The sequence below is a fragment of the Natator depressus genome, chromosome 10 (genome assembly GCF_965152275.1).
Source record: "Natator depressus isolate rNatDep1 chromosome 10, rNatDep2.hap1, whole genome shotgun sequence".
Classification (NCBI taxonomy): Eukaryota; Metazoa; Chordata; order Testudines; family Cheloniidae; genus Natator; species Natator depressus.
The window spans coordinates 12,578,768-12,604,814 of NC_134243.1; the positions used below are offsets into that span (position 1 = coordinate 12,578,768).

General features: G+C 48.1%; 1 protein-coding gene across 2 annotated transcripts in view; it reads left to right on the top strand.

Annotated features, from left to right (window-relative positions):
- The window catches only part of INTS1 (integrator complex subunit 1), a 34,477-nt gene extending 8,908 nt beyond the window's left edge, over nt 1-25,569 (top strand). The window contains exons 14-48 of one of the 2 annotated variants that reach the window (XM_074965228.1): nt 443-520; nt 1,030-1,184; nt 2,480-2,576; nt 3,194-3,285; nt 3,669-3,729; nt 4,148-4,345; nt 4,681-4,810; nt 5,124-5,303; nt 5,392-5,541; nt 6,480-6,659; nt 6,871-6,975; nt 8,012-8,179; nt 8,309-8,420; nt 9,892-10,053; nt 11,609-11,755; nt 12,157-12,255; nt 12,700-12,824; nt 13,473-13,727; nt 14,193-14,352; nt 15,127-15,267; nt 15,717-15,897; nt 15,977-16,100; nt 16,867-16,997; nt 17,147-17,234; nt 17,965-18,191; nt 19,259-19,382; nt 19,937-20,070; nt 20,499-20,691; nt 20,934-21,061; nt 21,844-21,956; nt 22,560-22,673; nt 23,768-23,838; nt 24,448-24,539; nt 24,700-24,809; nt 25,338-25,569. In XM_074965228.1, the coding sequence (XP_074821329.1) occupies nt 443-520; nt 1,030-1,184; nt 2,480-2,576; nt 3,194-3,285; nt 3,669-3,729; nt 4,148-4,345; nt 4,681-4,810; nt 5,124-5,303; nt 5,392-5,541; nt 6,480-6,659; nt 6,871-6,975; nt 8,012-8,179; nt 8,309-8,420; nt 9,892-10,053; nt 11,609-11,755; nt 12,157-12,255; nt 12,700-12,824; nt 13,473-13,727; nt 14,193-14,352; nt 15,127-15,267; nt 15,717-15,897; nt 15,977-16,100; nt 16,867-16,997; nt 17,147-17,234; nt 17,965-18,191; nt 19,259-19,382; nt 19,937-20,070; nt 20,499-20,691; nt 20,934-21,061; nt 21,844-21,956; nt 22,560-22,673; nt 23,768-23,838; nt 24,448-24,539; nt 24,700-24,809; nt 25,338-25,453 (4,741 nt within the window). In that variant the 3' untranslated portion in view covers nt 25,454-25,569. The remainder of the gene's footprint in view (nt 1-442; nt 521-1,029; nt 1,185-2,479; nt 2,577-3,193; nt 3,286-3,668; nt 3,730-4,147; nt 4,346-4,680; nt 4,811-5,123; nt 5,304-5,391; nt 5,542-6,479; nt 6,660-6,870; nt 6,976-8,011; nt 8,180-8,308; nt 8,421-9,891; nt 10,054-11,608; nt 11,756-12,156; nt 12,256-12,699; nt 12,825-13,472; nt 13,728-14,192; nt 14,353-15,126; nt 15,268-15,716; nt 15,898-15,976; nt 16,101-16,866; nt 16,998-17,146; nt 17,235-17,964; nt 18,192-19,258; nt 19,383-19,936; nt 20,071-20,498; nt 20,692-20,933; nt 21,062-21,843; nt 21,957-22,559; nt 22,674-23,767; nt 23,839-24,447; nt 24,540-24,699; nt 24,810-25,337) is intronic. The other variant, XM_074965229.1, reaches the window with a different exon arrangement.
- Nucleotides 25,570-26,047: the final 478 nt, after the last annotated feature.

Here is a 26,047-nt window from a genome sequence, read left to right on the forward strand (position 1 = left end):
ATAGAGCTCTGTCTCCGAGACTTTCTGCCCTTGGAGGCAAGAGTATACTACAGAGGATTAGATGGTTTGAGGCATTGGTAATGGGACCAAAAGATCAGCTGAAGTCGTTAATAACTGAAATCTGTTCCCACCTAATGGCTATTGGGGTCTCCTTGGAAGTACTGCATATCGCACCACCCATCGCCATTGCAATTGGTACTAACTGTTCCCCTGGTTAGTCTTGGCAGAACTTTCCTCTTGCCTGAGGAGGGAGTCCTTCCGGGTCAGAGTTGGGACATGTTAACAGTGTGGGGAGGCTCACCTGTATGATATATTCTTCTGTGGATTGTATTGCACTCCAGTCTCTACGGCTCTCCATCCACCACCTCTCAATTCACACACCGGGGAAAGATACACTGGGTTTCAGCGAAAGTTGAGAATTTATTATTGTCTCTCTCTGCAGTCTTCACAAGGTGCTGTTTACAGAGCAGCCAGAGACCTACTACAAATGGGACAACTGGCCCCCTGAGAGTGACCGCAAGTAAGTGCATGCACCTCATTTGCGATTGGGTTTCCATGGGCAGAGCTGTGGAAGTAAGGAGAGGAGAAATCGGACATTTATGGTGCTTAACTAAGCTCTCCATAAGGATGTTTTATACCTCTGTCTTTGAAAACCTCAGCAGAGCAGAGGTCTCCTTGTCCCTGTCGGAATTTTCAGAAGATGGGGTTTCTCCAGTCTCCACCTGTCCCTTTTCCTCCTCCCCCCATCCCCACACCGGTTGGTGCTGTCTCTGAAGAGAGAATGGCCCTGCATTGCGTGTGGTGCTGGGGATCTGAAGCCTGCCTGCCTAAGTCTGTAAAGTTCAATTGCAGGGGGCAAACTAAGCCGTGTTCTGGAAGGGGGCTTGTTCTCATATGTGACTAAGCTAGGGGTTGTGGGCACTGGTTCCACGTCCAAGCAATACGAGCCCAGCCCCAGGCTGCGATCAGGAAAGGTTCCCCTTTCTTTGGACAGTGGGTCACTGTCTTCTCTTTATTTCTCATTCCCAGCTTCTTCCTGCGCCTCTGCTCTGAGGTGCCTATCCTTGAAGACACGCTCATGCGGATCCTTGTCATTGGTTTGTCACGGTCTCCCCTCGGCCCTGCTGATGCCATGGAGCTTGCTGACCACTTGGTGAAGCGGGCGGCAGCTGTGCAAGCAGACGGTAGGAATGTTGTGCGAAAATGGTTTGGTGACGTAGCAATTCCCGCCCTATTGAGAGTGGGCAGCCTGTCGCCCTCCTGTCCCCCCTCCATGTGGGTCTGAGAGAGTCTGCAGTGCACGTGTACCACTGCTCCCCTGATCTACCTCAGAATGGTTGGAGCAGGTAGTAAGTGCATCTGCATTAGACTTGGGAAGAGCGTTTTGATCTAGTTGTTGAAACACACGACTAGGAGCCAGGAACTTTCTGCCACTGGCTCTCTCTCTGTCTCTGGGCAAGTCACTCACCTCCCTGCACTATTCTCTGTCTGCAAAATGGAGCTAAACACCCCTGCACAGTGGGTTATCATTTGCTAATTACTGGCTGTGTATGGGCTAAGTAGTGCGATTGTTATTACCCAGAGAAAACTAATGTTTTTACAGCCAGTAATTTAACTGTTATGTAGAGCATAAAAGTCAATTAAAAATATTCTAAGCCCTAAAAAAAAAAAAAAAAAGTCAAGGTGATTTACTAAAGTATTCTTTTGGCCTTACAGCTCATATTCAATATTGACTTGTGACAGATCACCTTCACAAATCACCTGGCCAACCAGAAGTAGTTAAGAACTCTGTCTGTGTGGCTGTCACTCAGATGAATATAACCATATGATTTGAGCTGTATGTGTTGAGTGTTTGTAAGTGTGTCTGGGGGAGAATTCAGGGTGGTGCCAAAGCATGTCTCTAAAGCACATAGCATACGCTGGAGATTGGGCAGTAAACACAAAAGTCTAAAAAGTGAAAAAACTAGACTTTATTCTTTGACCACATTTTCATTGGTGAATCTGTCACAAAGTATTAATGCTCTAAATGCTGCATCATTTCACGTGTTGAAACAGTTGTTTTGTAAGTTAGAGGGGCCCAGAAAGGTTAGACAGCAGACTTGGACTGAAAAAGGGCATTTTTCACTTCTCTGAACTCCTAAACTACTGAATGGATTTACTGCTAATTTTTTTCTAAACCTGTTCCATAGAAGTAAATAGTGTAGTGCTTGTTAAGTTTGAAAAATGTTTTCCCTAATCAAAGAACTTAAAACCCATCTTTAGCTGAAAAACTCAATATATATTTACTTATAGAGTTGCTCCTGATCCTGATTTCTCCATAAACATCTTGATTGTTCCCAAACACATATGATACAATCAAAGCCTGTGACAGTAGACTCATCTGAGGTTAGCCTTTCAGTACAGCTTATTAGCATGTTTGCTTAAGAACTGTCAGCCAAGTACCCATATCTATGACCTGTTCGTTCTCTTCCCACTTTAGATGTAGAGGTCCTGAGGGTGGAGAGAATCCAGCTGATTGATGCAGTCTTAAATCTGTGTACTTACCATCATCCGGAGAACATCCAGCTGCCCCCAGGGTAAGGCTTGTAGATGCAAAACTCGGAGTTGCAGAGTTCTAGCCCATGTTCACCTTGTTTCTGAGAACCCTTCCCTAGAGTAAGCTTGTAATAATGTCTTGCTCTGGTGGGAATTTCTGGGGAGCAGTGGGTGGGCTCTGTACCCTGCAGCTGATTCCCAGTGACTGGACTTGGTCGGAATTTCCCTGTGGAGAAGCTCTGAAATTTATGCCGGTGTGGGTATTTGCTGCTGATCCTTCCAGGTCTCTGTGCTCACTCACTTGAGCAGGGTATTCACCTGATATACCTGCAGGACTCTGACAATGCTGAATGCAAAAAACTAAGCAGAGAAGCAATGTGTCTAGTGCAGTGGTTCTCAACCCGTGGGCTGCATGCGGCCCAATTAGCACAACTGTAGCCCAGCTCAGCTATGTGCTAAAGGCCCACCCATGTGCAGGGGTCCACCAGGTTCCTGGCTGCCCTGCCACCCAGCAGGTCAGTGTCAGGGCTGCCGGCCCCTGCGGCCCAGGTAACACATTGTGGGCCGCAATGTGTAATAAGTTGAGAACCACTGGTCTAGTGATTAGAACAGGCAACTCTGAATACAAATAACTTGGTTCTGCCAATGGCTTTTTCAGGTATCAGCCTCCAAATCTAGCCATCTCTACCCTCTACTGGAAGGCTTGGCCTCTCCTCCTGGTAGTGGCCGCGTTCAACCCTGAAAACATTGGTGAGTAATGAGCACTTTTCTGAGCACCAGCACAGCTGGAATGTGTCACAGGAGGGGGCTCTGCTGACTCCTGCTGTCTCAGCTGTAGATGCACATGAGGATGGCTAGATTTTGTTGTTGCATGACTCCACACTGATGCATATGTGCTGCGTAAGCAGAGCTCTGTGGGTTGGGGGTCTAGAAGGAATTTGGATCAGGTGGTAAGTGGAGCATAGTGCGAACAGGGGGATTAGTTGTGAGTGCCCGTTCTGTTTGTGTGTGTGTGTGAGGGAATGAGTGCTTGCACTCTGCGGGGATGGGAAGGGAGTGTGGTATGCTCTGTGCACACAAATATCCTGACTGGGTGTCTAATTCCCTGACTGCCCTTTTCTCCTGGGTTGCAGGGTTGGCTGCCTGGGAGGAGTATCCCACACTAAAGATGCTCATGGAAATGGTCATGACTAAGTGAGTAGTGTTTAGCTCTTTCAGTTTCATCCCACTCCTGAAGAGAATGGATTTCTGAACCAAGTTTGCACCTGATGGCTTCTTCCTTTCTCTGTCTGAGGGGTAGGGAGAGATGAGGTTTGGCACAAAGCTTACGGAAGTGAAACCTGCTGGACAGCAGCTGGGCTGAGCCTAGAAAGAGCGAGGACCTCTCCCTTAGCTGTCACAGATTGGCAGTGAAGCCAGGCTCTGTGAGAGGAAGGGATGCATGGGACATGGCTTGTTGGAAAGGGCATGGCTTTTCATCCACATTTGGAAGGCCCATTAGTATTTTCATGCTGTCTGACTGAACCAAGAACATTGTGGCATTTTGACTCTTTGCTCAGCACAGAATTTATAGCACAGAAGGTCAAATAATTTTTGTGCCTCTTCTTCCCAGTAATTACTCCTATCCCCCCTGCACTCTGACTGATGAGGAGACCCGCACAGAGATGATTAATCGTGAGCTCCAAATATCCCAGCGGGAAAAGCAGGAGATTCTTGCATTTGAGGGTCATCTGGCTGCTGCATCTACAAAGCAGACTATTACAGAGAGCAGCAGCCTCTTGCTGTCCCAGCTCACCAGTCTGGACCCCCAGTGAGTAGTCTTCTCCACTCTGGTACAATCAGGGAGTTCCCACCCTTGTAGTGGCATCCTCAGACAGGAAGAAACAAGGCTGAAGATCTCACTTGGAGGCAGAGAGCTCCAGGCAGAGGCTTTCAGGTGGGCTACGGTAGAGTAGTGGTGACTGGCCAAGGAAAAAGAGGATTCGGTGGCCGTGTAGGGCAAATGCGATGTGCCCTCTCCATTTGGACTGCTTCCTACCCCTTCTGTCACATGTGTGGCTTTTATGCACTGATGACCCAGTGTGTGTCTGTCTCTTTGTGAGGGTGGGATTAGCTGTGTGTAAGGCCTCTTTGTTTCTCTGGCAGGGGCCCCCCACGCAGACCTCCGCCACATGTCCTGGAGCAGGTGAAAAGCCTAAATCAGTCCCTCCGCTTAGGACATCTCCTGTGCCGCAGCCGCCACCCAGACTTTCTCCTCAACATCATTCAGAGGCAGGTGGGTTTCCTGAGCATCTGGGAGACTGGAACTGGCCTCTCTGGAGCTTTGAGGAAGCATGGAAGCAAGCATGCTGCAGGGAGGTATCCCAGTAATGCAGGGGCCTGAAGCCTGGGTTTATGGGATCTGCAGGGATAGAAAGCAGGAGATGAATCAGATGCAAGGAAAAGTGGCTTATTTCTCTCCCCTGGAGTGTGGGGGTTGCCTTCTGCTGCTTGAGAACCAATGGGAGATGCTTACCAGTCAGTGCAATGGTAAACGTGCAGGAGCGCCTGGATTTCCAGCCCTTCATTGTATCTGTCGTGTTCCCTAGGCCTCGTCCCAATCAATGCCATGGCTAGCAGACCTTGTTCAGTCCAGTGAGGGCTCCTTGGATGTTCTTCCAGTGCAATGTCTTTGTGAGTTCCTGCTGCATGATGCTGCTGATGAATCTGCCTCAGGCGAGGAAGAGGAGGAGGGAGAAAGTAAAGAGCAGCGTGCCAAGAAACGTCAGGTAAGTGGCCTCCTGGGTTGGTTGCTTCAGGTATTTGAGTGGCCTGGTTCTGATATGATCTCATTGGATGGATACCTTCTCTTTCCAGAGACAGCAGAAGCAGAGGCAGCTGCTTGGGCGCCTGCAGGACTTGCTCCTGGGCCCCAGAGCTGATGAGCAGACCACATGTGAGGTGTTGGACTACTTCCTGCGGCGCCTCAGTTCCTCTCAGGTGGCCTCCCGAGTGCTGGCCATGAAGGTAAGAAGAACAGACAGTAACTGGTTTGGGTTTTCCAGGAATGATGGGCAGAGTCTCTCACTTACGTGGTTCAGACAGCACTTGGGCATGGAGGGGCTTTTGAATGGGGCTGTTGTTCCTCATTTTCTGCATGCTGCCTTTGACCTAAAGGCAAGAACCTTGCTCCATCCTCATTTGTCCATTTGAACTCTTTTCTCCTGTTTCGTGGATGTCACAAATGACTCTGGTGCTTTGCTATCACCTTTGCTCAGGCAGGGCTGCGGAGTCCTGTCCTTCCAAGCAAGCAGATTGTCCAGGTACAATACAGTAAATATGTATTGGAGGCCACCCTTGCTGGGTAGCCTACCTCAAGATCTCCCTAAATGTACCAAGTTGATTGTTGCTCTTTGCTGTTAAAACACCACCTCTGTTCAGCAGGTGGTTTTTCTTTTTATGTCCTTTTGAGTATGTTCACTTAAGCTGGGATTAAGATGCAGATCCTATGCGTGCAGAATCCAGACTTCAGATCCTGGGGCTCTTGGGGAAATCAACATCAGTTGTCCTTGGGGTACTCCCAATAGAATGTAAATGGGGAAACTGCTGTTGACTGCAGACTTCTCTGAACATACTTGGTACCATGAGGACAGTAGAGACGTGCTCTCCTCCTGTGTTCTGTGTTGATTGTTATGACTGGGTACAGTAGTCTGAAACTTCTCCCAGGGTAACTGTTAAGTAGAGAGTTCTTTTGGTTGCTGCTAAAACACAAATGGCCAGTTCCAGTGACCCAGAGTCCACGTTTCTTTCTGTGATGCATACACATCACCTTCAGGTTGTTAGTGGATGGAATTTGAAGCTCTGTTTTCATTTTGGGGTTCTTGGTTTATGGTTCAGTATGAAAATGCTGACCCAGCTGTTGTTTTTATATACATGGGCTTTGTCCATTGTACATCTCCCTGCAGGGTCTGTCCTTGGTGCTGTCGGAAGGGGGATTGCGTGATAGAGAGGAAAAAGAGCACCCTATGGAGGAAGATTCTGGTGACTCTGAGCTCCTGCAGGGATACCAGTGGCTGCTAAGAGACCTGCCGAGGCTGCCGTTGTTTGACAGTGTTAGGGCAACTACATCTATTGCCTTGCAACAGGTAAAGGTGACTGGGAGCAACTGGAGGTGTTGGGGAGGTGGGGCAGGGATAGGAATGGCCTGCTCCGAAGGCAGAGTGTCCTCTGCCCTATTGATGCTAAACTGAACCAAAGGGATGTGTGTGTATATATTGGGATAAGGGATGTTCCCTAACTTGCTACTGCTTGTTGCTCTTGTCTAATGATCACTAACTGGAAAACCTCTTGTTCCAGGCCATCCACATGGAGACCGATCCTCAGACCATCAGTGCTTATTTGGTGTACCTATCCCAGCACGCCCCCATAGAGGATCAGGGGCAGCACAATGACCTCTCTCTGGTAAGAGAAGGGATTGAGGGATCACATGGAAACACTGTATCTCACACCTCTCTGCACTGTAACTGAGCCAGAGACTTGCTGTACAAACTAACCACCTGTTAATGACTTTACAAGTCACACGCGGGGGTGTCTTGTTTCTTTCAAGTGTCTCACATTGGAAGTCAGACTGCACGTGACTTTCTGATTTGGGAGGTGGATAGCCATTCACAGGAGGATGGTGAATTTGAGACTATAGATAGGTTTAAAAAAAATAAAAAATCCCAACCCTGATAGAGAGTGCAGTCTCTGGACCCAGCTGGAGAGTGTTTGCCATTAATACCTAGGTATATGATAAATGTTGGGAAATTGAGAGTGAGGCATAACAACATGACAAGTCAGGCACATTTTCTAGTAAACAAAGAAGATTTCTGAATTTTTTAAAATATCCTTTGGGCCATCTTGGGTACTTGGCGTCTTTCGTTGTTCACAGATTTTAAAGGGTGCCTTGCCAGCACTTTCTTGCCTTTTGTGGGGGTTCTGTGCTGCCCTGGTGATCTCCCAGTGATAGGGGCGTAGGTCTTATGGAGAATCTATTGAATCGTTCTTTGCCTCCTGGGAGTCATGTGGGCTGGTCTCCAGGCTCTGTGTGTGCACGTTCCCAGTGTCTTAAGTTACGATTGTTGTTAAAATATAACAAAAATCCATGGGATCTCTGAGTCTTCTAACAACCATGACAAACCTTCCACCTGACTTAAACCTGGTAACACTCCCTGTGCTATAGGTGTATGGAAATCGGGATATGCCGTAGCAGAGGGGGCAGTTGTTAAGTAAGGAAGATGATTTGTGCTACACCTGCTCCAGTGTTGCACACCTCCCAAAGATTGCAGTTCCATCCGTAATGTCCCCGTGGCCCTCATGTAGCAAGATGGACCAGTGGACTTATCCAGGGCAGGACCAGGTGGGCAAATAGCTTTTCCCACAATCAAAGCTGGAGAGGGCTAGGGAGTGAAGCAGAAGTGCCTGTGTGAAGATTTTCACAGGTGTTTTCTCCCTGCAGGATGTGGCCAGGCTCATAGTGGAACGCTCCACCATCATGTCTCATCTCTTCTCGAAACTCTCGTACTGTGCTGAGTCAGAGGCAGTGCTGGTTGCTCTGCTCTCCATCTTCTCTTGCTACGTTAAGCGCATGCGCCAGAGCAAGGAAGGGGAGGAGGTGTACAGCTGGGTAAGCATCTCCCTTGATCTTCTTTGGGTCCTTCTCTTCCCTCCGGCTGTCTGCGTCTCTCTATCTCTCCTAGCATTCCTATTTCTGTACTCTCTTTCATGGTTACTTATTTTCTTTCCCCTTCTATAGTCTGAGTCCCAGGATCAGGTGTTCCTTCGCTGGAGTAGTGGGGAAACAGCCACTATGCACATTCTTGTGGTCCATGCAATGGTCATTCTGTTGACGCTGGGACCACCTCAAGGTTAGTAATGTGTGTTGAAACGGATTCACATGAATCACTGCTCTGATGTAACTTCCTCCAGCCTCCACCATCCTGGAGAAGGAGGCAGTTGGGTCCTCACCCTGCACTGCTCAGGAAGCCAGGACACTTAGACGCGTAGACTTTAAAGTCAGAAGGGACCATTGTGATAATCTAGTCTGACTTCCTGCACCTTGCAGAACTTCAGTCACTTCTGAAATAGACCTCTCACCTCTGGCTAAGTTACTGAAATCCTCACATGATGGTTTAAAGTCTTCAAGTTACAGAGAATTCACCATTTACACTTGTTTAAACCTGCAAGTGACCTGTACCCCATGCTTGAGGAGTTGCCTTCTTGTGAGGCATCTCTGATATTGATTGGTACCCCCTACAGTGTCCTCAGCTGTCTATATCAAAGGCCACAACAAAACCCACCTCTATACTGCCTTTACATCTTTACTAGATGCTCCAAATACCTGGCTATGTGGCGTATGTGCAGAAGTAACTTGCTCCCACCCTCATTGCCTGGTTCATTGCCTCTCAGTCAGGTCTAGTTCACTGCTTGCTGTGAAACCAAGGAGCATGGACGAAGGAGTGTGACGTAGAGTTTGCCTCTCCTCTTGTTTTTTATCATTTCCCCTCCACTCTGCCAGCCATGATGATCTATTTGTTGTCCTCTTTCTCCCATCTGGGTTCTTCTAGCCACTCCAAATGCTGTGGGAATTTTCAAAGGCTCAGAGAGGGAGGGAGGTGCCCATTAACTAACTCCCTCTTTGGGCTTTTGAAAGTTATCCGGGCTCAAGTCCCAGTGTGTCCTACCTTTCTCCATTTCTGTCTCTTTGCCTGTAAGCCTTTTTGGGGCCAGGAGTTTTTTCTGTGTTACTGTTTGTTATAACTGGAGTGCCCAGCAGCATACAAGGTACTTCACAAACAAGGCATGTATCTGCCCCAAAGAGCTTGCATTCTAAATACTAGACTAGACAACAATTCAGAGCAGCAACCAGCGGATATGTATGGGGCAGGGAGTGCAGGGCTTACAAATTCTTGTTTTGCCGCACGTGTTGCGAGCCTCTTAAGGTTATAAAGAAACGTACGTTTTACTTTTTTCTCTATTTGATTTAAGCACCTAGTCTCTGCTCAGCAAGTAACACAAAATATCCTAGGAGCTGTTGGGAACATTTCAAATCCATTGTTCGGTTCAGTGGGTTATGTTTGAACATTGTTTTTATTGGCAGCATCCAATTTTAAAGTTACTGATGGGAATTCTCTTCCCCCAGTGTAGCGTGAGAGTAAGACCATTTGGCATATGGCTCACATTCCTCTTATCCAATTTAAGCTTGTCTTTCGTTGCTGAAGCAGAATGGTGGTTCGCGGCCTCTTAACAAGGAAGTGACCTGGTTTATACTGAGAAGGGTGAGGTATATCAATGTGTATAATATGCACGTGGAATAACTTTTGTAACTGTTCTGGTAAGCAGGGGAAGGTGACTTCTGCGCCTTGCTGGACATTTGGTTCCCAGAGAAGAAGCCCCTCCCCACTGCCTTTCTTGTTGACACTTCAGAGGAGGCCCTGCTGCTTCCTGACTGGCTGAAGCTGCGCATGATCCGTTCTGAGGTCCCTCGCCTAGTGGATGCAGGTGAGTGGGGCCCAAGGGACACGTGCTGGGGGTTGGTTTGCCAAAGCCAATGAAAGATATGGAAATGCTGCATTGAAAAATTAGCCCACCTCCTTTGAGGTCTCAGCCGTCTTTATCCCATAGGTGCTGTAGATGAGTGGAGGGATAGAGGGGAGTGTCTGTCTGTTAGCAGATTTGGATTTCTTTCTTTGCAGCAGAGAGGCTCCAAGCACAGGCCTCTTGCCTTGCTTCACTAGGCTGTTTGCTAAAGGGCTTCCACTGCCCTCCAACAGAGACTTAGGGACTTTGGGCTAGTCCAAGCGGGGACGTGTGTGTAGACCAGTGGTTCTCAGCCCCCAGGCCACGTGCGGGCCAGTCAGCACACAGCGGCGGCCGGTGTGATATCCTCAGGGCCATACAGGTAGTGTATATATATTGTGTGGATGCAGCCCACATAACCCAGAGAGAGCTGCATATGTGGCCCACAATGGTAAATAGATTGAGAACCACTGGTGTAAACTCTTCACTTACTCCTTATATACTACTCTGTGTTGTCTACCTTCAATCCCTTTCTTTTCTGGGTGGAGGGGTGCACTGGTACATGGGGACTAGTATAAAGCATTTAAGGACTGGGGCCGACTAGCATCAGGCTCCTGCAGTTCAATCCAAGTGGAAGGTGAATAAACAGCAGCATTCAATCGAGGGGGGTGGGAGGAGCCTTCTCTAGGCAGCTCTCGACTCCAATATCAAACCCCCTGGCACAATGCAGGCTGTTCTTTCTGCTTACCGTTGAGCTCTGTCCATGCCTGTCTTGCACTGGCTGTGGTTTTGGCATTTGCACCAGGCCGGAGAACTGTTCGGCCTCTAAAATCTTATTAGGATTGTACTGCCAGCTTGACTATTGAGCCTTACCATTTATTTTAAAGGGAGCAAGGGCTGTGGAATTAGAGGACCTTCCTTTTACTTAAACCAGATCCATTTGTATTCCTTTGACTAAATTAAGCTGCAGAAAACATACATCTGACCACTAGGGTGAGTGCATATCACAGCTTGCATAGCACATGACAGTGCTTACAATGGCAGTAGCAGTGTCTGAATAATATAACGGATAGCTGCATCTTTTAGCATCACGTGGCTCTTCACTGCTGTCTGTTCTTTGCATTCAGAGGTTTTGTCCCTTCCTTACTAATTAAATGACAGCTCTCTCTTGCCAGTGATTGAATTATTCAATAATTCCTGCCCGCGGCCATCAACAGAGAGGGTGGCAGTTATTTTTAATACAAATGATTTGGTTCCTGAGGTTTTGATCAAATTAAATGGAGGATCAAATTAACCCCGGAGTGAATTAACTGGAGGATGCAATAAGAAGGAAAATATGTGCAGAGTCTGTACAGGGCAAAGAGAAACCCATAAGCAGCTGTCAGTGTTGGCTTAGGTCCTGTGCAGCCCTGCTAGTAAAGGTGTCACTGATGGCGTGTCCAAAACCACATGGACCTGCTCACGAACATATCCTGCTCCTATGTGTGAGTGACTCAGAAACCTGAGGATTCTGACTGGCCATGTCTGCGTGTTTCAGCACTACAGGATCTGGAACCGCAGCAACTGCTTCTCTTTGTTCAGTCCTTTGGGATCCCAGTCTCCAGTATGAGTAAACTCCTGCAGTACCTGGATCAGGCAGTTTCTCACGACCCACAGACGCTGGAGCAGAACATCATGGACAAGAGTAAGATCTTAAGATTAGGCTGTCTAGGAATCTGTCTCTTTCTGGACCTGCTGTTTAAATCCTCCTTTGTTAGCTCGAATCATTTTGCAGCTTCCTTGTAGGTTCCAAGATAGCTCAGCCTGACCTCTGTCAAGGCCACCTTAGCAGCCATTGCTGTCCACAGGGACCTGTCTGAGTAGGCTTGGAGTGTGTTTCTCAAGGGTGTAGCATTTTCTAGCTTAGCTCGTGAGAAATTTGGGATTGTTTGTGGGTGATTTCTGGCTGTCTGTGAAACAGGGTTTGTTCTTGCTGGGGTTTCTCTGCTTACTTGGAATGCGGAGGGGTGTGTAAATTCCCTGCAGAATGGGAGCTGTGCACATGGCAGCATCTTGTATCCAACTTCATATTTTGTCCTTTTTCAGATTACATGGCTCATCTTGTGGAGGTTCAGCATGAGAGAGGAGCTACGGGGGGGCAGACCTTCCACTCTCTGCTCACCACTTCCCTGCCAACATGCCGAGGTATTGCACAACATACACTAATCACTCCCACAACAAAGAACTGACCAATACTCCACCCCAGCCTTTGTGAGGCCCAGCTCCAGTCTGTCTTTCTGAAGTGTGGGTTGCTTTGTTGTCCTTCAGGCGGCTCCCAGGCTGAAAAAGGAGATCAGTCCCCTTCATACAAACTTCTCCACCAATGGACACCACCCCCAGCTAGAACTTCCCTATCTCCACTCCTGGACTAGGAGAGGAATTCTGGTTTCTCTGGAGGATTTTATTACAACAAATTCTATCCTTGTTTTTTTCTCCATGTTGTTTAGCTCCTCATGTTTGGTCTAAGGAGAAAAGGCTGCTGTTTACCTTTCTACCGGTTTGGGGTCTGTAAAACTGGGGCACATCTCTTCATTTGGGCCCCAATTGGTGACGCTTGCCTATGACAGTGTTCCTTTAATCTCTCTGCAGACGGTGCTGACACTCCAAAGGCCAAAACTAGTCCTGAGACCCCACAAGGACAGAGTAGGATCCGGGCGTTGACTCAGATCCGGGTCCTGGGTCCTGAGGATGACCTGGCGGGCATGTTTCTTCAGGTATTGCTACTGCATCTGTTATTTAGAGAATAGGTTTGTCTGCAGCTACTCCCTTCTGTATCCCTGGGCCCAACAGCTGCAGTGCCTTTTCCAGACCCAACGCCTACATTCTAAGCCTGATTTGATGAACTCTGGCCTCTTGCTTTCACAGTGCTTGGAAGGAGGGAGTCTTTGGTGGTGGGGGCCATGCTATTTTAAAGATAATGGAATTACTGATGGAAAGATCTTAGAGCATGAGGTTGAGACCTAATTCTGCCACTGTTAGTAGTTTTGTGGGCAAGTCACTTAACTGCTGTGCCTCAGTTTCCCTATCTGTGTGGCTCTACCTCTGAGGCTTAATTTGGTAATGTTTATGAAGTGCTTGTGGATCCCTGGACAATAGTTGCTGTGTAAATGCCGGATATTAGTATCAGTAGTCTTATTTGATCTATATAGTCACTGCTTTGCCTGTTTCTCCCTAGGTCCCTAAAGTATTTGGAAAGCAGGTACTGTTAGGTCCCCTCTAGTGTACACGGTCAGAGCCACGTCTCCATGTCAGGGAACAACCCTATGTAAACCAATTCCCTGAAGCAGTGGCTGTTATCGTGCAGATGGTCCTTTTGTTTGTTTGTTCTCATACAAGCTTGCCGTCTTTCAATTTTCTGTCAGCTGTTCCCACTGAACCCGGATCCCCGGTGGCAGAATTCGAACCCGCGCCCCATCTCCCTGGCGTTACAGCAGGCACTGGGTCAGGAATTGGCTCGCATCCGCCAAGGGAACACACAGGTGACAGGGATTTCAGTGCGTCTTCTCCAGGCAGTGGCAGCATTGATGAACTCTCCACATAGCGGGGCTCTGGTGATGGCCATGCACCGAAACCACTTTATCTCCTGCCCACTGCTGCGTCAGCTGTGCCAGTACCAGGTGAGCCATGTGGGAGTGGGCTCTTGTCTAGCATGGAATTGGGGGCAGAGGGGAAGGGAGCAGTTAAGCTCAGACCTCTGAAAAAACCAGCAGCCTGTAGCACTGGCAGCCTTGCTCTTGGGGACTAGTAACTGCAGTACAGGAGCACCCTAGAATAGCCTTCAGAGCAGGGAGAGATTTACCTTATGAGATATACTGTATTAGTGAAGGAAGGCATTGAACTAGATCTATGTAGTTGTTCTGTATCCTTGCAAGTGAGTCTTTCCAGATGTGCATGAGGAGATGCAGGTCACAGAGTTGACATTAAGTGAGCTGGGGTTCCAGGTAGCCTGTCTGCTGTATGTGCCCATGCATGCTGCGGGCGTTATCGCCTTGTCATCTTCGTACAAACAATCCCCACCACCAGGACTCCCAGCTGCACCTTCCCTAGCTTTACACCTGTAACTTTTGGTATTCTCTCCCCAGCGCTGCGTACCCCAAGACACCGCCTTCTCCTCGCTCTTCTTTAAAGTCCTCATGCAGATGCTGCAATGGCTGGAGAATCCTGCTGTGGAAGATGGTCCTCTGCGTGCTCAGCTCAAGTCCTTTGCTGTGCAGTACTCTTCAAGGCATAGGATCAGTGATGGTAAGAGGCATTAAGCAGAGTGTGCATCTCGGAATGGACAAAGTGGGGAGAGAAGGGTCAAAATCAGAATCTGATACTGAGTCTAATGTGGCTGTTTTTCCACCCCCTTTCTGAGAATGAAATGGAGAGGGTTGTCATCGTTTCGGCATGTGGAGAGCTATATAGAAATGCCCAAGAGTAAAAAAGAAAGGGGGAGATTAGGTTGTGCTCACGTCCACATGTTGTTCGAGTGACATTAATAGGGACAGAAGGCAGCCAAAATGATTAATCATTAGGATAATTTGCAATGAAGGCCCATCAGCTGATGGCCTCTTAGAGAGCAGGCAAGTGGGATTGTGGGAAATCTCAGGACTGTGGATATCAGAGTTGATGATGTGTATGTAGTTGTCCTTGATTTAACACTGGCAAGAGACTGCAAGGTGAAACAGTTCCACGCCATTGTTTGTTTTGCTGTCCATCATCTAGCCAGAGTTCCAAGGCCGGGGGATCTGGAGAGCACAGCCAAAAGTACAAGCTTGAGGTTTGGACTTAACTGCCTGTGGGTTGACCATAGGTTCTTCTAGTCATATATGCTTGTGACACTGGCACCAGCACTCTGTTGGGGTTTTTTGATGGGCATGAAAGTGCTAGTGTGTGCAGGTTTCAGATGTTAAGCTCTTAGAAAGAGGAGTCATGTGAAGTGTTTGTATGAAAGAAGCCACAGCAAGGCTGGCAGAATGATTAAAGGAGGACCCTGGTGTGGCTTAGTGGTACTGATGCTGTGATTCCCTGCAGTTCGAGGTGGGTTCCTGCACCTGGCAGAAGCACTGGCATTCCGTCGTGATCCTGATGTGATCAGCTCCACTGTACGAGCCATCATTGCAACCCTGAAATCTGGAGAGAAGTGTAATGTGGAGCCAGAACTCATCAGCAAAGGTATGGCTATCCTTCTGCCCTGCCTTCTGGAACTGCCATTGGTATTGGGGACAGAACAGAGATGTGCATGCTTGCTCCACTGCTTAGTGGGAGTGTAGAGCTGGGGAGACTGCTTTTGCTCTCCTGGATCAAGGGTTCTGACCTACTGGAAGGTTGCTCCTGTCTCATTTTACCTCCTTTTGTTGCATTCTGTCATATTGGTTTATAAGCTGCTTGGGACAGGGACAGGAACTGAGAAACGGCGCATAATGCTGGGTTCTGCTTCCCTAGTGAATAGTAGAGTATCCATAACTTCTGTAGAAAGTTCCAAGACTGCCCTGTCTCTCACTGAGATTCACTGTAAGGGAGTGCAGTACTAACCGGCTTTATGAAAGATACAATCATCTGGCTCACCAACTTCACGCTGCCTCCCAAAGCCTCTGAGAGAAGTCTCTTTCTCCCTCTGTTAGTCCTTCAAGGTCTGATTGAAACACAGTCTCCTTACATGGAGGAGCTTCTGACTGTCCTCTTCTCGGTTACCATTGAGACCACAGCCAGGTTCCCTGCCATGAGACCAATTGCTGTGGTGAGCTCTCTGCTGCTCCAGGAGAAAGAGGAGACACCTGTGAAGAAGGAGTTGGATAGCAGCAGGTGAGTCTCGGGGTGGCTGGTACTGGTCACTCTGTCTGGTTTTGTGGCACCTTTCCTGATATTTGTGCTGTGCTCTTAGTGCTGAAGCTGCTCGTCTAGGGCCCTCCTCGGGCCTTCTCAATGACTGGCTGGAGATGCTGGACCCTGAAGTAATCAGCAGCTGCCCAGACCTCCAGCAAAAGTTGCTGTTCTCCTGGAACACGGTACGAATCTCTCAGCCAGGAATGAATCTTAAACTGAAGCCCCTTTCTTGAGCTGCAGCCTTCAAGTCTGAATCCCTCAGTCTGTTCCACTGGACTAGCTAGTGGGAGAAGGGGTCTGTTCTGCTCCACCGATAAGAGCACGTTCTACACCAGTGGTCACCAACCGGTTAATCACGATCAACTGGTCAATCCTAGAGGATCTCTCTTAGGGGCGGGGTAGATCTTGAGTTGCCCTTAAATTCAAAAAGTGATCTTGGGCATAAAAAGGTTGGAGACCACTGCTATACACAGTGATGCCAATTCCAGAGCAGCACAGTCTGTCTCTAAGGAGGGCCTGTAGTGAATTCTTCTCCGGGTGGGATTTTGCACTCCATGTCACTGCCATCCTGGAATTTTGGCATTTCTGTAGCCCCTTCTCCCAGGCTCTCTCAGCACTATACAGCTATCAGTTACTTAGTCCACAGCAGACCTGCGGCTAGGTTTTCTCACCATTTTACAGATGGGCAAACAGAGGTTTGGAGAGGGCTACTTGCCCAGGAACATGCAGAGCCAGAGTCAAGACTGGAACTCATCAGTCTTGGGTTCTGATCACTTGCTCTAACTGTTAGGCTTCACTGCTGCTCTAATCCTATGTCCTCAATTTTTCATGTTCCATGCACAATCTGTATCCTCTAAGTGTATCTGAGCCCTCCTTTGGTACTCATACCCCCTCTACCTAAGTGTCCTAAAATGGATTCAGACTTCCATCTCTCCCTGTTCTCTCCAGACTAAAGGTTATTCTGGGTCTCAGGTGCCCTCTTTTCGCCCATATCTGTTGGCTCTCCTAACTCACCAGTCCAGCTGGACAACATTGCACCAGTGCATCAGGATTCTGCTTTGCAAAAACCGGGAGCAAAGGTGAGTCTTTCAGATACCAATATTATATTTGCAGACATTCCCTTCTTCCAAAGCGCTAGTGATTTGTAGAATCTATCGACTCAGGGCTATGGTGTCTTTAATCTCAAACTTGCTGTTGAACCCATTGAAATTTTTCTGTCTTCTGGCAGGTTTGACCCGACTGCATCCTTAGATTTCTTGTGGGCCTGTATTCACATCCCTCGGATCTGGCAGGGAAGGGACCAGAGAACTCCTCAGGTAGTGATTTAAATCCTTCATAGTCCCTCTCAGGATGGGAGAAGGGGATGTGCTTTTCACACTGGCCTGGTTTTCCATGATGTCTTGGGGGACGCTGGTGTATAATAGCAGATTTGCTGCCAGCACCCCAGCACATTTGTAATCTCTTGTGCTACAGTTGCACATGGAGATGGTGATTCACAGTTTTGGTTCAGAACTGATACAAATAAATGTAAATTTTCCCAGATGTAAAACTTTCACTGCAGCAAAACAAGTGTCTGGTTGTAGCTCTTGCAGAGACTGTTAAGAGTTATAGTGAAAATGTAGCCATGTAGCTACACCTTTGCAGAACTAACTGTCCGGTAGGCAAGTACAGATGGAGTGAAAGAATAATTCCCCCTTTGGGTTGGGAAGTGCAAGCCACCCCCAGTGGGGAGCTCTTTGTCCAAGTTTGTGTAGTGGATGAATTGTCAGTTCCTTTCTAACCAGATGCCAAGGGATGGAAGTCGATGCATTGTGAAAAATTGGGGTACAGAAGGGAGGTGCAAAGCCGCTCATTTTGGGGGCGGGGAGGGAGAGGCATTATATTTTGCCTGGTTTCCCATTCCTGGGCATAGTGCAATTTTTAAGCGAGGTACAGAGGGAGTTTTTGTCATGTAAAGGATTATCTTCCTGTTTGAGAGCGTGTGACTAAGGTTATTGGCCAGCCCTTGCCCCTGGCTTCACCTTGAGAGTGTTTGTGCTGTTACAGAAACGTCGAGAGGAGTTCGTGCTCCAGTTAAAGGCATCAGAGTTGATCAGTTTGGTTGAGCTGATCTTGGCTGAGTCCGAAACCAGAAGCCAGAATACAGAGGAAGCCTCCTGCACGCTCATCCAATCACGGCTACCCCTGTTGCTCAGCTGTTGTCATGGAGACCTAGAGAGTATTAAAAAAGTAACAGAGTATCTGACGGGCTGTATCCAGCAGTGGGGCAGCAGGTGAGGATGCAGAAACGAACGAACCTTGAGTCCATCACACTCAGCAGTTACTTAGGTGGCTATTTGGGCATCCACGTGACCCAAATGAGGCTTGCCAAGGCTGCTTTGCTAGGATCGCTGCATTTCAGAATGCATCTAGAAACTGCCCAGTATGTTATCTTCGTGTCAGCTTGGAAACAGTTTGACTCTGAATGTGATACTCTGGGCATCTGTATGTGTCTTTTCTGTAATTCAAGATCAAATTGCTCCATTTTACAACTCAAAAAGTGTGTTTCTAGCTGCCAGCCCTGCATCTACCCTCCCACCTCCCCAGAACTAGAAGTCAAGTGATGTTTTCTCTACCTGTGAAATCATCACTGGTAATCCATTCTGCAGCTGGAACTGAGCTGACTCTTTTGATGATTGTGCTGAAGGCGGAATGGAGCCCAGCCTGCTCTCTATAGCTATATATGGGCTCTGCAGTGCTAACAGAAAGAGAGCATGTATATGTCAGTAAATCAAGCCAATCTAAATCCTGGACTCATCTATGGTAAAGCTGGAAAAGACTTTCTAGGTTATCTGGACTGTCCCCCTGCTGATGCAGGATGTGACTCAGCCATGTGGAGAGCAGGTGTGCTGAGTCAGAATGAGCCATTTTGTATAATCACTTTTTACTTTCATTACTTTTTAAATGAGGGATTCACTCTTTGATGGTAGGATTTGCATTTTTAACATTGATGTTGTGCAGAAACTCTGCTTTCTGGGACTTTAAGAGGGACTTACTGGTTGCCATATGCCCAGTGGCAGCTTTGCAATTGCAGTGCTTTCTGCTAGAGAATCGGAGGCAGTCTCACTGGAAAGCTCCGTGGAACTGCTCTGAAAAGCAAGCAGCTCTAAGGAGGCTATCTAAGAGTGAAGTGCTATTAAGTCAGCAGTATGGTGGTGGTTGTAGTTATTTGCCTCTAGCTGTTCGGGATGTGCAGCTGGGGAGGAGCGGAGTGTGGATATTAAGGCCTCTGATATGCGTCAGACACTTTCTCCTTGGCCTAGGGATGTAACCGTGCATTGTCATCTCCTTTCTCTTTCAGCTCTGTGGGAAAACGCTGCCAGGACCTTCTCCTGCAGCTCTACCTGCAGCTGCCGGAGCTCCTTGTGCCCATGCCTGAGACACTGCTGACCAGGGAAGGGGCTGCAGACAGCAGTACCTGCAAAGTAAGGAGTAAAGAGACATAGAGGCAACAGGGTATGCCTCTCTGTTCTCTAAATCCATGTGACGAGCATGGGAGCTGAGTTGATAGGCAGGTTGCAAAAAGAACAAACACACTGCCTTGGACTGTAACCTTCTTCACCTTGATCCCATGTGGAGCTCCCACCTTTTGCTTCCCTTAACTCCAGAACACACTGGACTTTTAACATTTTGTCCTTGTCTAAACCCTGGCAATATAAAGACTGCAGGTATTTTCCTGTGTGATATAAAGGCTTAATTAACACGCCTGCATTCTCCCAGGTTATGTTAGGCACCTTGTTATTATATGAGAAGCAGAAATGTTCAGCTCCTGCTTTCACAGATGGGAAAAATGAGGGACTTGGGACTGTAGATCCCTTGCTAGTTGGAAGGTTGATGGCTTACCTGAAAATCAAATTTAATTTTTTTTTAACCCTCTCCCTACTTAAAAGGAAACTTGGAACCCCACCGATAGGCTGAAGACTTGCTCCTCCAGCTTCAAGCCATTGAACTTTGTTTTATCAACTATGATTCTTTCTAGCTTGATGCCCTGGTTCACAGATTCATCACCCTCCTTGCAGAAGCCAGCGATTCCAAGTCAGCTGAGAGCCGTGTGTGGGATGCCAACATGGCATGCAGGAAGCTAGCTGTGGCTCACCCCATCCTTCTGCTTAGGTACTGCCCTTCTGGCCCTTCTCTTCACCAGGCCTGTGGCTGGAGCCTTTTCAGCTGGACCTCTGTGTCAGTATTAGCACTCACCCCAGAACGAGAACGACATTCCCACTGCAAACCTGATTATAGCACTGGAGCATGCTCCTGTGTATAGAAGAAATGCTATGAGCAGCAGACCCACTCAAGCCATTTGCTGGCTGTCTCTCCTGATGAGGTGATGCCTCTCCTAGCAGAGGAGTCTCTTGGAGGTTGGCAGCGGAGAGGAGAAATGTGGTGGGAAGGGGGATTTGTCTGGTCATGGACATAGGGATCAGAGCATGAAATCTTGCAGAGGCTGAGGAGAGGGATGAGCTGAATATCTTAGAGTTGATTCTGTTACACAGTTGCTCTGGAAGGGCTTTGGAATATAATGCTTTACTTTTGCATTTCAGACACTTGCCAATGATCGCAGCTCTGCTTCATGGGCGGGTACATCTCAATTTCCAGGAGTTTCGACAACAGAACCACCTGACTTTCTTCATCCATGTCCTGGGGATTCTGGAGCTGCTTCAGCCACAGGTGTTCCAGAGTGAGCACCAGGGGGCGCTATGGGACTGTCTTCTGTCCTTCATTCGCCTGCTGCTGGTAGGAGGACATTACCTTTTACAGACTGCATGCAGCCAGCCAACTACTAAGTAGAGAAGTTGGTATCTGACCATCTCAGGGTGCTGTGTGTCACACTTTACATGTGTGTGTATACTGTGTGTGCTTGAACAAATACATGCCAGTGTGCACAAATGGGGAGGGGAAGGACAACGCGTGGACTTGCAGGCTTCCCCTGGGTGTTAGTGGTTTCGGTTAAGTGTGGTCTCCCTCCATCCCTCCAGAATTACAGGAAGTCCTCACGTCATCTGGCTGCCTTCATCACCAAATTCGTCCAGTTCATTCACAAGTACATCACGTGCAATGCCCAGGCTGCTGTGTCTTTCCTGCAGAAACATTCTGACCCGCTCCAGTAAGTGTTCTATTCTGACCTTACTCCCATTGCTATGGTGCCCCCCCCCCCCCCCCCCCCGCTGTGACTGCCCATCTACCTGGCATTACTTGGCTGCCAGAAAATTCAGTAGTTTTTGCTGATGCACAGAAAAAGGGCCATCTGTTGGGATTGCTGTCCACCTTAAAAATAAATAAATTGCTGGAGTCACAGTCTCCTAACCAGATAGGAAACAACAAGAGCAAAGTTACTATTTAGCTTTTATTACAGTGCTTTTCCCCTAGAGATTTCCATGTGCTTTTAAAAGGTACATGAGCAATAGTGTCCCTTTTACAGATGGGAAAATGAGGTACAGGACGGTTAAGAGACTGGCTGCAGCTCACACAGACTCCAGGAATAGAACCTAGGTTTCCTAATGCGCACACATAGGACACTGCATGTTTCCAGGCAGGCAGCAGCAGAGTTCTCCCCCAGACTAGTGGATACAGGGTCCCATCTGCAAGTATATGGGACAATATATTTTGGCCCCCCCGGAGGGAGGGAGCTGGAGTTGCCATGCTGCTTCAGCAGTTCTGGCTACTGTCTGTTTTCTGTCTCGTCTGTTGACGCCTCTTTGTCCATTACTTGATTCCTTCTTCTCTACCCTTTATTCTCGTTCTCCCACAGTGACTGAAACTAATCTTTGTTCCTCTTCCCCACACGTTCACATTCATACATGTACCCTCAGCTTGTTCCTTCTCACTCCCGGATGTTGAGCTGATTGTTGCTGGTTTATGCCAGAGCTGCCTTTTCTTTCACCATAGTGACCTGTCATCAGATAACAGTGACCTAGTGATGCTGAAATCTCTCCTGGCTGGGCTAAGCTTGCCCAGTAAGAGTGGTGTCTTGGACAGAGGCTCTGAAGAAGAAAAGGATGGTGAGTGTGTGTAACTCTTTGGGCTAGATCAGTGATCCCTACCCCTGTGCTATGTTTTGGAGTTCTGTTGCTTCTATGTGGACTTCAATCTGAGCTCTGCACTCCCAGCTCTAATAGGACAGTGAAGGGGGGAAGGAAAGGAACTGAGGGTGAAGGTTGTGTCCTCATAGACATTCCTGTGAGGAACTGGTCAGCAGTAGTGAAACCAGTGCCTGGGAAGGGGTAAATGCTGACTTCTCACTTGTTATAACTCTCGGAGCTTCCCAATGCAGTGGAATAACAGCACCAAAGGTATATATTGCTAGGGAGTCTGCTCTCCTCTGCTTGTCTTCAGGCTAGCCCTTCAGGAAGATCTCCTAAGGATACATCTGTTCCTTCCCTGCTCATAGACATCATCCTGACTTCTGATAGGATTGTCCCTTAGGAAATTCTGTGGGTGTTACAGGGGCTAAGGATAGTTACCTCTCCCTTCCCTCTCTGAGCAGATGCCCTGGTAAGGGGACAGTAGACAGTGATGTAATCCATTGACTGGGAATGCCAGATTCACCTTCATTTTAAATGTGCAGAGCATGCCTGCGAGTTAACTATTTCTCTCTGTCCTAGATGAAGCAGCCGCCGGCTCTCTGCCCCTGGTCAGTGTGTCCCTCTTCACTCCCCTCACTCCAGCGGAAATGGCCCCATACATGAAGAGACTCTCCAGGGGCCAGACTGTGGAGGGTAAGTGGAGACCGCTTTCCCAGAGCACCTCATAGACTTTACAGACAGGAATCGCTCTACCCACCTCCTCTTGGCTGGAACATGGTAGCTGCTCCCAGCCACACTTCCCGAGAATGTTAGACCAGAACTACAGGAAGCATATAGACAAAAATCAGCTCAGCTAGTATTTGGCTGGGACAGGAGAAGCTGGTTTGCAGCCATGAGCCCTGTGCAGGGATGCCACCAACAGCCAGACAGGTTCATCTAGAATTGAATCCATAGCCTATAGTCTTCTAAACCATGCAGTCCCTGTAAGAGAAGCGGCAAATCTCCTAAAGCCAATATGCATCTCATGAGCTAAACAAGGTTGAATCTGTTCTGTGTTTGGATGGGAGACATCCCAGGACAATTTAGGTGCTCTGGGAAGTGATGTGGTTGATTCACTGAGTGGTACTTTGCTAAGGGTCAGTACTGAACCAGTGTGCCAGCACAGCATTTGGGGTGCTGTGTTGCTGGAAGTGCCGTCTTTTGGATGAGATACAACATTTAAAGTTCCGGCTCCCCATTTTAGGTTATCAAAAATCCCCTTGTGCTCTCCACAGAAGTTCAGGCTGTTAGCATAGTATCCTAGGGAGCTACAGTTTGCTTCTCTAAGGTTCTTTTACTATCATTTACATCCAGTATTCTTCACTATCCTGATCTGGGACATTACTGTGTGGGGTTAGCCCACTGCTGCCCAACTCAGAAATAGGGAACATGATCCCTACGTGTGCATGGTTTGCAGATTTGCTTGTCATGATGTTGCGGTATGAGGCCTTATATAAAGATCAATCTCTGTTACAACTGAAATTGATCCAGACACAGACAGCAATGCTAGCAGCTAATGCGGCCTCTGCTGGGGCAGTTCTGGAGGTGTTGATCCATAGTACAGAGCATCCTTCTAAGGTCCTCTTTGAAGCATCATCTCTGTCTTTTAGCTTTGCATGCCAGGTTGAAAGACTTTATAGCTCAGCAGAGGACTCTTGTGTTTGAGACAAATGTTCCTTTTGGAGCTTTGCGGACTCCACTGTGTTGAAAGGAAGGTTACCCTTTTCCATCTGTGACTTTCCCCCCAGATATCCTGGAGGTGCTGAGTGATGTTGATGAGATGTCCAGACGGAGACCAGAAATTCTCTCCTTTTTTGCTGTGAGTATCTGTAGCCCAGAAGCTGCCTTTGGAAATTCACTTGCTGTGATGGGGGATTCCTTGCAGCAGAGTCTACCTTGCACAGTTTATTCAGGTGTTACTTTCCCTCTGCTTTATCAGGTCATTATCACGGTGTCTGTGGGTAGGCCAGTTCTGAGGAATTACCTTCTCAGTTTAGGCCTTCAACTGCCACATGAGTTTGTGCACTAAGCCATTTATACACATGTGCTCTCTCACACACACGCACACACACTTCCCCTCTCCTTCTCTCCATTACCCTGGGTCCCTGTCACCCCGTAATATCAGTCTAGAGAGAAAGGGGAACAGTTCTGCAGGAAAAACTTCATGAGGGACCAGGGAAATGAATGTAGATCCAATTGTCCTGTTTAGAGCAAGAGAAAAACCACTCTGGATGCTTAAAGCATTCACAACTGGCTGATCCTTCTTACAGATAGAAATCCACTGCATGTGACCCTGGCTCAGCATTAACTTGCTGGATAGATGGTTAGCGGGCTGGAGCAGTGCCGTATGGGTGGTAATGTGAGCCTGAAGGGCTTGTTCTCAGTGTCGCCATGGGATCTCTTGCTGATCAGCCTTGTCTCCTCTCAGACTAACCTGCAAAGATTGATGAGCTCTTCAGAAGAGTCCTGCCGGAATCTGGCCTTCAGCCTGGCTCTGCGCTCAATTCAGAACAACCCCAGGTGAGAAATGGAGATATCCATGAATGTCAGGCTTCTCCTGAGTCACTTCCTCCTCTGTCAGCCATGTGCCCTACATTGTCCTATGTACAGCTCTGACTGTTTCTTGCTCCCTTGATGCTAAGAGTGGGGATGCTAAGACGGTGCTATGTTTTGTTCCCAGCATTGCTGCTGATTTCCTCCCCACTTTCATGTACTGCCTTGGCAGCCGAGACTTTGAGGTGGTGCAGACAGCGCTGAGAAACCTGCCTGAATACACCCTTCTCTGCCAAGGTAGGTCTAGGCTTCTGCGTTTGCCGTGAGAGGCTGGAAACTGATTTTCCAGAGGATCTCCTTCAACTGCTTTCAGTGTCGGATTTATTTTTGTCGTATTGGAAACTGGAATTTCCTGGGAAGTTCTTGCTAGACATTGGTGCTTGGTTCGGTGCTATTTCCTGGCCTGCCCAGTGCCAGTGGCAGCTTCGCTCTGAACGCCATGAAAGGAATTTATTGCAGGGACTCCCCGGGTTGCCAGCATTGGCTTCTCTCTCAAACAGTTCTGATCATGTAGCAATTTTCCTCTTTGAGTTAAGGAGCTTTGTATTCATCAGATACTTGTCTGGAGTGTTAATTGTATGCCTGGGAGTGATGGTGTGTAGTTACTGCCTTTCCCCATCTGGAAAGTTTAAAACTTAGTTCCGCTGCACTGGTGTTTCTCTTGCTGGGACTAGTCCTAGCACTTCCTCTGTGCCCTATGATTGTTACTGGCAAGTCAGGACTGGTTAGACCAGTTCTCTTACCCTTCTCTTTTCCCCTTCGCAGAGCATGCAGCAGTGTTATTGCACAGGGCCTTTCTGGTTGGGATGTATGGACAAATAGACACCAGCTCGCAGATTTCAGAGGCCTTGAAGGTTCTGCATATGGAAGCCATGATGTGAACATCGATGCCCCGGGAACTGATTTGTCCGGTTGACTTGAATCGCTGTGAGGAAGCACTTTGTATTCCAGCCCGTGGGCTGGGGGGGACAAGAGAGAGTGATCGTGGAAGGCCAGCCTAAGCAGAAGGAGAGCTCACGCCTGGGGTCTGACTGAAGGAATACAGGGATAGATCCTACTTAGGACGTCACTTCGGTGGGAGCAAAGGGGCTTCTAAGCACGGCGTATTACAAGGGACCACATCCTTGGGATCTCGGATGGTATTTACCACTTCCTGTTGGGCAGTGGCTATGACTTCAATCACCACCTCACATCCAGGAGGCCATAGCATTTGGGGTAGGGGAAGGGAGAGTTGCCATGGGGCTCTCTAAGCTTGTGATCTCTGGATTGTCCTTTGCATGTTGGAGGGAACACAGAAATCTGTACAGAGCAAGAGACTCAGTGTTACTGTTTGTGACTCCTTTTTAAATTAAAACTCTTCTAGTTCCTATTAGGCTCCCTGCCAGCATTACTGCTTCTCGGCGTTAGGCTCTGTCCTTCTCTGAGTCCTTCTCTAGGCTCTCTCTCCATCTTTCCTTTGGACGGCTGTTCCGCAA